The following is an 11,410-nucleotide window of genomic DNA, read 5'->3' on the forward strand; positions in this document are numbered from 1 at the left end:
TGATTTATTATGTTTTGGCAAATACTTGAGTTGTTTATTTGAGATTGCCACTTTAATTGTGTTAATTGTTGAATTAAGATGCTATGAAATCTTTGAACTAATTGTTGAGTTTCCGTTGCACTTCTATGGAAGTTGTTTTATGTTAAAGACTATCATTCGATGTTGTCGGTTCTCCCATATTTTTATGAATGCTATGTATCCGCTTTATGCGACGAGGTGATTAGTCTTTGAGAATGAATATGTGATACCTCAATTGCTTATTTTGTGAATTTTTATACTCTGATTTTATTTAAATTTCGTGGGTAGAATTGGGGTGTTACATTAGTGGTATCAGAGCAGGTCGGTCTTGTCCGGCCGAGTGTCGAGTCGTAGTGTAGACTAACAGTTATGTATTGTTGTTTGTGCTGATTGTTTTTGTGTTGTAGTGACGCTATGGCTGGGAGGAATGATGCTGCGATTGCTGCTGCTTTGGAAGCGATGGCTCAGGCTATGCAGAACCAACCGAATACTGACGAGAGTGCTGGATCTCGTAGTTTGGCGACTTTCCAGAGGGAGAATCCGCCGGTGTTCAAGGGTACGCATGACCCTGATGGTGCTCTTGAGTGGTTGAAGGAGATCGGGCGAATCTTCCGTGTTATGGATTGCACTCCTGCACAGAAGGTTAGATATGGCACTCATATGCTGGCTAAGGAAGCAGATGATTGGTGGCTAGAGACCCGTAGGAGGTTGGAGGCTCATGGTGAGGAGATCACTTGGATTGCGTTTCGCATGGAGTTCTTAAGGAAATACTTTCCTGAGGATGTCCGTAGTAAGAAGGAGATTGAATTCCTTGAGCTGAAACAAGGGAACAAGTCTGTTGTGGAGTATGCTGCTAAGTTTGGTGAGCTAGCTAAGTTTTACCAATACTATGATGGTGCGAATGGTGAGTTTTCCAAGTGTATCAAGTTTGAGAATGGGTTGCGCCCAGAAATCAAGAAAGCGGTCAGTTACCAGAAGATCCGTATTTTTGTTGATTTGGTTGATAGTTGTCGGATTTATGAGGAGGACAACAACGCTCATTATCGTGTTATTAATGAGAAGAGGGGCAAGAATCAACAAAGTCGTGAGAAACCATATGATGCTGGTAAAGGGAAGCAAAGAGTTGCTCATGGTCATAAGACTAGTGGGGGAGATGCTCCTGCTAGGGTTGTATGCTTCAAGTGTGGTCGACCTGGTCATAAGAGCGATGTTTGTACTGCTGATGTGAAGAGGTGTTACCGTTGTGGTAAGACGGGACATATGTCATCTGCTTGTAAGCATAAGGATGTTGTTTGCTTTAACTGTGGTGCGGAGGGACATATTGATAGCCAGTGTCAGAAGCCAAAGAAGACAGTTGTAGGTGGTAAAGTGTTCGCTTTGTCAGGAACTCAGACATCTAGTGAGGATGGCCTTGTTAGAGGTACTTGTTTCATTAATAGAATTCCTTTAATTACTATTATTGATACCGGTGCCACTCATTGTTTTATTGCTGCTGATTGTGTAAAAAGATTGGGTCTTACTTTGTCTGCTATGAATGGAGAAATGGTTGTCGAACTCCCCGCTAAGGGAACGGTGACTACTTCTCTAATGTGTTTGGATTGTCCTCTGTCAATCTTTGATAGGGACTTTGTTGTTGACTTTGTGTGCTTACCGCTTGTTGGTTTGGATGTGGTTTTGGGTATGAATTGGTTGAAACGCAACTACGTTCATATCAATTGTTTTAACAACACGGTGAGATTTTCTTCTCTTGAAGAAGAAGGAGTTGGTTTGTTGACTGGTAAGCAATTGAAGAAACTGATGCAAGACGAAGCGCAAATGTTCTCATTGATGGCGTCCTTGTCTTTTGAGAATCAAGTTCGAATTGATGAGTTAAAGGTGGTGAGAGAATTTTCTGAAGTGTTTCCTGATGACATCCCTGATGTACCTCCAGAAAGAGAAGTTGAGTTTACGATTGATCTTGTACCTGGTACCAGACCTGTTTCTATGGCACCGTACAGAATGTCTGCATCAGAGTTGTCTGAATTGAAGAAGCAATTAGAGGAATTGCTTGAGAAGAAGTTTGTAAGACCAAGTGTATCGCCGTGGGGAGCACCCGTATTGCTTGTAAAGAAGAAAGATGGAAGTATGAGACTTTGTGTTGATTATCGGCAGTTGAATAAAGTGACGATAAAGAACAAGTATCCACTTCCAAGAATTGATGACTTGATGGATCAATTGGTGGGTGCTTGTGTGTTTTCTAAGATTGATTTGAGGTCCGGATATCACCAAATTAGAGTAAAAGAAGACGATATTCAGAAGACCGCGTTCAGGACTCGGTATGGACACTACGAGTATTCTGTGATGCCCTTCGGTGTCACTAATGCGCCAGGAGTATTCATGGAGTACATGAACCGTATTTTTCATACTTACTTGGATCGGTTCGTGGTGGTATTCATTGATGACATTCTTATGTACTCTAAATCTGAAGAAGAGCATGAAGAGCATCTGAGAATTGTGTTGCAAGTTCTGAAAGAGAAGCAATTGTATGCCAAGTTGTCTAAGTGTGAATTCTGGTTGCATGAAGTTAGTTTCCTTGGTCATGTCATTTCTGGTAGTGGCATCGCCGTGGATCCTTCTAAAGTTGATGCTGTGTTACAATGGGAGACTCCGAAGTCAGCTACTGAGATTAGAAGCTTCTTGGGTTTGGCCGGTTACTATAGACGGTTTATCGAAGGATTTTCTAAGTTGGCACTTCCATTGACGAGATTGACTTGCAAAGGAAAGGCGTTTGTGTGGGATGTTCAATATGAAGAGAGTTTCAATGAGTTGAAGAAGAGATTGACGTCGGCTCCAGTTTTAACTTTGCCTAATTCAGGAGAGCCTTTTGTTGTGTACTGTGATGCTTGTCTGATGGGTTTAGGTGGTGTGCTTATGCAGAAAGGTAAAGTGGTTGCGTATGCATCTAGGCAGTTGAGGACCCATGAAAAGAATTATCCTACGCATGATCTTGAGTTGGCTGCAGTGGTCTTTGTGTTAAAGATTTGGAGACATTATCATTATGGTTCTAGATTTGAAGTGTTTAGCGACCATAAGAGTTTGAAGTACCTGTTCGATCAAAAAGAGTTGAATATGAGGCAGCGAAGGTGGCTTGAATTGTTGAAGGATTATGATTTCGGTTTGAACTATCATCCTGGAAAAGCAAATGTAGTGGCCGATGCTTTGAGCCGAAAGACTTTGCATATGTCGGCCATGATGGTTAAAGAGTTGGAGTTGATTGAGCAGTTCCGAGACTTGAGTTTGGTATGCGAAGTGACACCGCATAGTGTTATGTTGGGAATGTTAAAGATTAACAATGACTTTCTTGACAATATCAGAGAGGCTCAGAAGCTAGATGTGAAGTTGGTGGATTTGATGGTAGGAACCGATCGACTTGAGAATGGTGATTTCAAGTTAGATGCACGTGGTGTGTTGAGATTCCGAGATCGTATTTGCATTCCGGATGATGAGGAGATTAAGAAGGCGATTCTCGAAGAGAGTCATAGAAGCAAATTGAGTATTCATCCAGGAGCTACAAAGATGTATCAAGACATGAAGGGTTTGTTTTGGTGGTCTGGTATGAAACGTGATGTGGCACAATTTGTGTATGCTTGTTTGACTTGTCAGAAGTCAAAGGTCGAACATCAGAAGCCTGCAGGATTGATGCAACCGTTAGAAGTTCCAGAATGGAAATGGGATAACATTTCGATGGACTTTGTAACGGGATTACCTAATACCTTAAGAGGATTTGATTCGATTTGGGTGATTGTTGATAGGCTTACGAAGTCGGCACACTTTATACCTATTAACATCACATTTCCAATTGTGAAGTTAGCCGAGATATATGTCAGGGTGATTGTGAAGTTGCATGGTGTACCTTTATGTATTGTGTCAGATAGAGATCCGAGGTTTACTTCCGATTTCTGGAGAAGTTTGCAAGAAGCGTTGGGTTCTAAGTTGAGGTTGAGTACGGCGTATCATCCACAGACAGATGGTCAGACCGAGAGGACTATTCAGTCATTGGAGGATTTGTTGAGAGCATGTGTTCTTGAGCAGGGAGGTTCGTGGGATATTATCTTCCGTTGATTGAATTCACTTACAATAACAGTTACCATTCTAGTATTGGGATGGCACCTTTTGAGGCGTTGTATGGTCGGAGGTGTAGGACTCCGTTATGTTGGCACGAGTCGGGTGAGAGTGTGGTACTTGGACCCGAGATGGTTAGGGAGACTACGGAGAAAGTGAAACTTATTCGAGATAAGATGAAAGCTTCTCAAAGTAGGCAGAAAAGTTACCATGACAAGAGAAGGAAAGATTTGGAATTCCAAGCTGGTGATCATGTGTTTTTGAGAGTCACACCTGTGACTGGTGTTGGGCGAGCTCTGAAGTCTAAGAAGCTCACTCCTCGCTTTATCGGTCCGTATCAGATATCAGATCGTGTGGGGAAAGTTGCTTATCGTGTGGCGTTACCGCCAAATCTTGCTAATTTGCACGATGTGTTTCATGTGTCACAACTCCGAAAGTATGTTTCAGATCCGTCTCATGTGATTCAGATGGACGATGTGCAAGTGCGCGATAATCTCACAGTGGAGACGATGCCTGTGCGAATTGAGGATCGCGAAGTAAAGGTTCTAAGAGGCAAAAAGATTCAATTGGTGAAAGTTGTCTGGTTGGGAGCTGTCGCGGGCGAAAAATCGTTTTGTTCCTCTTTTTGTGGGATGAGACACCTGATGCCTTCTTTGGGCTCGAGTGCTCTTTAAAAAAATGATTTTTCTTTTGTATCGACCAAACTTTTTATTATTTCCAAAGGAGGAAAAGGAAAAAAGCTGCAATAACCTAAAAGTGAGGGGAGAGATCTTGGGTAAGAGGGTTGGTTATACGAAGGGAAGGTATTAGCACCCAACGTATCTATAGTACTCTATAGGTTTCTTTATTTTGTTTTATTCCATTCTTGTTGTGGTGGAGGTTCTTGTGAAATAGGTGGGACCTAAGGTGTTTGTTTGATTATGCTCGCAAAGATCATCGCGATCCTCTGCATACATATCCCCTAAAGGGAATCAGAGCATCTGTAGCTCGGGTCTACGGGTGCTAAGGTTTGAATGGTTTTTTTTTGTTTTGTTTTGCTCGCCAAGGATCGACCTTGTGCCTACGTATTCTCAAAGGGATGTTGAGAAAGTCAGAGCAATCGTAGTTCCCACTTATGCTAGTGGAAGCAAAGGAAAATAGACAAATGTCGTCTAAATGCTAGATGTATCTAATCTATATCATCACATACATCTGTTTGATTTGTTTGAAAATCTTTTCATTATAAGCCCGGGGTCATGCCACTTAGGGTGCTTAGAATGATAAAGATGTTTTTTGTTGTTTAACCAGCCTTGTGGCAAAAACTTTCAGTGAAGTCAGCCTTGTGACAAAAAGTTTTGATTAATCAGCCAGCCTTGTGGCAAAAGTTTCAATGAAGTCAGCCTTGTGACAAAAACTTTGATTAATCAGCCAGTACGGTGGCAAAACGGTTTGATTGATTAGCCAGCCTTGTGGCAAAAAGAAGTTTGATTGATTGATTGTTTGTGATGATATAAGAGATACTCCTAGCATAGAGATGAAAAATGTCTAATCTCCTAGGGTATTTGGTTTTGGATATTGGGGATGCTTATAAGAAGCCCGTGGGGTCCTTGTACGAAGCCCAAGAGGAGGCTATCCGAGGGTCCTTGCATTGTAAGCCCAAGAGGAGGCTATGGGAGGGACAATCCAGGGTCCTTGCATTGTAAGCCCAAGAGGAGGCTATGGAGGGTCACTCGTTTGTACAAAGCCCAAGGGGAGGCATGGTATAGTTGGTCTGAGCTCTTAGAGCGATTTCACCGGGAAACCATACTCTATGTCCTAACCTAAACTAGGGGAGATTCTTTGCACGAAGCCCAATAGGAGGCTATGGGGAACCTAGTGTTGTACTAAGTTGAACAAGCATATAACACAATCACAAGTATGAACAAGTACGAACAAACATGAACAAGTACATGAACAAATATGAACAGTTATACATATATGACAAAGTGTGTGTATATAATGGAGTTTATGAAGGAAATATACCTGTAAGCATGATCCATTTGTATACACAGGGCTCGGGACTCACACTCGGGGAGAAGTCCACTTGAGTTTATTCAAAGCTATGTAAACAGGTATTTACAAAAGGCTTGGGACTTATACCTACATGGAGGCCCATGGTATTTTTTTTGGGAAGATTTAAAGAAACCTTCATTTTTGGTTTGTTATTCAAAGTTAAAAACAAACTGATCGAGATATGTACAAAAGGCGTACAATGAAATACCTAATTTCATGTACTGGAGTGGGTATGTACAAAAGGGCTTGGGGCTTATACCTACGTGGAGGCCCATGGTATATTGAAAAGTTTTGTTTCTTTGGAGTTTTGTTGTTTTGAAAATGATTTGAAAATTGTTTGAAAAAGTTTTATTTTGAAGAAGTTTTATTGTTTTGAAAACTGTACAAAAAGAAAAGAAATGGGACTTACACTCTCTAATATTCGAGAGGCCCCACTTCGTTTTGAAAATCAATTGATCAATTAAAAAGGTTTAATCAATAGTTTCAAAAAGAAATGGTTTATTGTTTTTGAAAAGAATCGCGATCGCTCGTTTTAAAACGATTCGAATTTTGAAAGAAGTCAAATTAATCAAGATAAACAAAAAGATTGTCTTTAATTAACATTTAGATGATTAGGGTTTGCTTCAAAAAGTATTTACAAATGATTAACTTTGAAAATCAAATGAAAAATAATATTTAAAAGTATTAAAATTACTTAAAAACAAGTCATTTTAAAACTATTAAAAAATGTATCAAATAAATATTTTTTGATGATTTTTTTTGATATTCTTAAAATATATATATTAAGTGAGAGGTATGCAAAAAATGAATAAAAAATGAGTTAATTTGGTTAGTTAAATAATTAATTGAAGTTGTGAAGAAAATCAAAGAAAATAGGGACTAAAAAATTGGTTTTGTCTCCACAAGGGTTTGAACCCACAACCTCACGCTCACCACTCAAAAACATGACCAACTGGACCACGCGCGTGGTCTGTTTAGTATTTGCAACGAATCAATTATATTTTTGAATCAATTTCTAATTTCAGTTTCAAAATCTGGCGCCAAGAACACATACCCAATTCAAATTTGAAAATTCTGAAAACTGAATTGTTTGGATCGAGTGAATAGCCTATCTTGCTCGATTTTTCACCAGGAACATGATGGTATCATTTAATTGCATTTATTTTATCTCTAAGGCTATCAATTTTCTGATGAACACGAAGAACCCTAATTTTGAGTTTCAATCTGAAATCGTGTGTGTGCATGATAAGTTGCAATTGATTGAGGGTTAATGATCCATACATATGCAGAAACAAGATGGCATGGCAGTTTTTCATTTATGATGCATGTATGATAGAGTTTGAAGTTCAAGTGACTTACCTTCAAAAACGGCCAAACTGGAGATTTGATTCTTCAATATAAGTGTTACAGATGCTTTGTATCAATCTGGATAGCTTCAATGATGATTATGGAAGGTGTCTGGATGTCTGGAACAAGCTGAATTCATCTGAGCATGGCCATGGCACCCGAACTGCAGTTGCTTCAAGTATGAATCGAATTTGAAGATGGAGGTGTTTCAGATTGCTGGTGAGTGTTTGGATCATTCATATGAAGTATATGGATGGTGTTAGGAGTGTTAGTTTGGACAGATATGGCTTGGTATGGATTTTGGCATGATAAGGTTCAATATATGCAATTATGGAAGTGAGGTAGTGATTCTGAGATTTGAGGTGTTTTTGGGTGTATGAGTAATTCAAACACATCACATTTGACATTTAGAAGTTGTGGGAAGCATCACTTTGTTCAGAACTTGCAAGGTTTGGAGGTTGAGTTTTCTACCTCACTTTGAAACACATGACTTGTAATTCAAGAAAGAAGAGAGAAAACCTATAATTGTGAGGTTTTGGTGTGATTTGAAGAGTGATTTGAACCTCTATTTATAGGCCAAGGATTCTGAATGAAGAGCTTTGCAAGTTGATCAAAGAAATGATGATTTGGCTTAAGAGATAAAATGGAATCTTTCACATTAAATGCAAATGGTTAAAAGTGACTTAACCATGGTTATTTTGCCAAGCTTCTTATCTCTTCCATTCTGATCTTCAAATCAGAAAATATCTTCAATCATTGCATCTATGCATCATTATTTGGATCATTTGGCAATTTGGTTCATAACTTTGGCAAAATGACTTGAAATTTCAAGTGAAAAGTTCACTAATGGCAAAATTCAAAACCATAGCTACACTCCATATTTTTTCATGCTCTTGGACATTTTGGAAAGCTCATGTTACACACTTCAAAAGCTTAGTTGAAAGTTTCTTCAAGACCTTTAAGGAAATGGGTGAAAAAGATCCATGAACTTTGAAGAAAATGAAGTTTTAAGTGAAATTTTCATAAGATGCCAACTTTGGAGCTCCATATCTCTTAAATGGTTGATCTTATGGAAAAAAATTATATGTGTCAAAGTTGTTTATTGGATCAAAATCTACAACTTTCATGTTGGAAGTTTTTTTCAGTTTGTAGGTGAAATTTTTGAGTTATTCCCTTTCAAAGTTTGGAAAAAACCATTGAAAAACACTTAGAAATTTTTCTAAGTATGAAAGTCAAACTTTTGACTTTTTGATTCTTGATTGATTTTCTTGATTTTTCTTGATCAAATGACTTCTCATATCATATATTGATGATTCAAAACTTCAAAAGTCATGGTTGACCAAAATTCCCAAAAGTCAAAGGTGTTCTTGTACAGTTGACTTTTTCAGACGAATCGCGTTTCTGGAGATTTCAAATGAAACAGGCTATCCTCACCAAATGAATGGTATGAATGGATCATATTGAAGCATTAGAGGATATTGAGCCATGGTTTGAGTTGTGGCACCATGTCCTGATTAAAAAGTCAGTTATTCAGTGAATTAGGTCAAAAACCCTAATTGTCGACCTGATGAAATTGATGACTGTGGACCTTGAATTGAGATGCAATTTCCATGGGATATTGTCATAGGGATTATTTGAGGATGATTGAAACCTTTGATTGATTCCCTGGGGATTTTTTGGGTTTCCCAAATGTGATCCCTGATTTTAGTCCCTGATAGTTCAAAACCCTGATCTGAGGATTTGTCTGATCAATCTTTGTGTAGGAGATGTCTTGAGCCAATGGATTAGGTCAAAATGATGCACTTGAGGTCTTGATATCATGTCCCAAGCCATTAGGTCAAATTCTGAGCAAAAGTCAGGAGTATGCTATCTTCAGGCAAAACCCTAATTCAGTCGATTCAAAGCTGTTGAGCTTGTTGAAGTGAATCTCTGAGGACCAAATGTTGATTGTTGATGAAGATGATTCATTTGAGATGAAGGGAGAACAAAACCCTAATTAACTGTTTCTTGCACTGATGAGTGATCTCTTGATTAAACCCTGCTAAGCACAAGTAGCAAACACAAGCTATGCAATTTGTTAGAGATGCAAATGATGCATATGCAAATGATATGAGGTGGTATCTTAGGTCAAAAATTGGGGTATGACAGGAGCTGCTGGTGAGAGCCTAACCTGGGAGCTGGAGAGCAAGATGCGAGACTCCTATCATGAGTCATGTCCCATATATTTCTATGTGATTCATAGCGTGACGTTTGTGACTTTGTCGTGATTTGTATTTTTGTGACTTATTAAATGATGGGATTATGTGAAGATGTGACTTTGTGACTTAATGATAGAATGACGATATTAATATTTGTGAATGTGATTAACCGAATATGTCTAATTTCTAATATATAATTTATCATGCGCTCAATTATATGAATTGATATCTCACCCTTTCTTTGTTTCGCCGTTGCCTTTATATTGGTAACGTGCAGGTGATTCGCATTGAGAGGAGGTTAGCCGAGTTGGTCTTGAGTCGTTGTCGCTCTGATACGTAGCACTCGGGGGGGACGAACGCGTTAATTACTTGCTATTGATTTATTATGTTTTGGCAAATACTTGAGTTGTTTATTTGAGATTGCCACTTTAATTGTGTTAATTGTTGAATTAAGATGCTATGAAATCTTTGAACTAATTGTTGAGTTTCCGTTGCACTTCTATGGAAGTTGTTTTATGTTAAAGACTATCATTCGATGTTGTCGGTTCTCCCATATTTTTATGAATGCTATGTATCCGCTTTATGCGACGAGGTGATTAGTCTTTGAGAATGAATATGTGATACCTCAATTGCTTATTTTGTGAATTTTTATACTCTGATTTTATTTAAATTTCGTGGGTAGAATTGGGGTGTTACAATATACATACGAACTAGCATATACATATCATCTAGCGCATTCACAAAGCCCAGTTTCCAACCCTCGTGTTGTGATAGGTTTGTTTTTCGACCCTCGAGTTGTGAGTTTCCAACCCTCGTGTTGTGATAGATTTATTTTCCGACCCTCGAGTCGTGAGTTTCCAACCCTCGAGTCGTGAATATTTGACTTGCTATTTTCTCCGACCCTCGAGTCGTGAGTCTCCAAACAAGTGAATCTTTTCATGCAGGCAAACGTGCTAGAACCATAGCAAACAATCTTCTATGCAGGTAAACTTGTCCGAACCAGGGCAAGTGGATCTCATTGGTGCAGGTGAGCTTCCTAGAGCTATAGCAAGTGATACTTTTGGGATTACTCAAACTATGATAGTAAGCAGGTATGGCTAACTGCGACGACTTACTAGAACTATAGTAAGTGGGTCATACCATCTACGATAAGCTTACTCCAACTACGATAGTAAGTAGGTATGGCTAACTGCGACGACTTACTAGAGCTATAGTAAGTGGGCCATACCATATACGATAAACTTACTCAAACTACGATAGTAAGCAGGTATGGCTAACTGCGACGACTTACTAGAACTATAGTAAGTGGGTCATACCATCTACGATAAGCTTACTCCAACTACGATAGCAAGTAGGTATGGCTAACTGCGACGACTTACTAGAGCTATAGTAAGTGGGACACACCATCTACGATAAACTTGCTGAAACTACGATAGTAAGCAGGTATGGCTAACTACGACGACTTACTACAATAGTAAGTATGTCATACCATCTACGATAAGCTTACTCCAACTACGATAGTAAGTAGGTATAGCTAACCACGACGACTTACTAGAACTATAGTAAGTAGGCCACACTATCTACGATAAACTTACTCAAACTACGATAGTGAGTGGGTATACCAACCGCGATGACTTACTAGAACTATAGTAATTGAGTTACCTACAAACTTCAAAACCTTGCTAGCGCTATAGCAAGCTGATTATCTTCTACAC

The 11,410-nt window shown here is 39.0% G+C and overlaps 1 protein-coding gene across 1 annotated transcript; it reads left to right on the forward strand.

Annotated features, from left to right (window-relative positions):
* Positions 1 to 636: 636 nt before the first annotated feature.
* On the forward strand, positions 637 to 10,182 carry LOC131641974 (uncharacterized). The gene is made up of 3 exons (XM_058912259.1): positions 637 to 739; positions 968 to 1,438; positions 9,973 to 10,182. The coding sequence occupies exons 1-3, from the start codon at positions 637 to 639 to the stop codon at positions 9,984 to 9,986; spliced, it is 588 nt and encodes a 195-aa protein (XP_058768242.1). The 3' UTR covers positions 9,987 to 10,182.
* Positions 10,183 to 11,410: the final 1,228 nt, after the last annotated feature.

Source organism: Vicia villosa, unplaced genomic scaffold (assembly GCF_029867415.1).
Source record: "Vicia villosa cultivar HV-30 ecotype Madison, WI unplaced genomic scaffold, Vvil1.0 ctg.004337F_1_1, whole genome shotgun sequence".
NCBI lineage: Eukaryota > Viridiplantae > Streptophyta > Magnoliopsida > Fabales > Fabaceae > Vicia > Vicia villosa.

Excerpts from the sequence above, each read along its gene's own strand:
- LOC131641974 (XM_058912259.1), top strand. The coding sequence starts at position 637 with ATGGATTGCACTCCTGCACAGAAGGTTAGATATGGCACTCATATGCTG. Across the intron at positions 740-967 it reads TAGGAGGTTGGAGGCTCATG|AAATCAAGAAAGCGGTCAGT; the intron begins GTGAGGAGATCA and ends GGTTGCGCCCAG.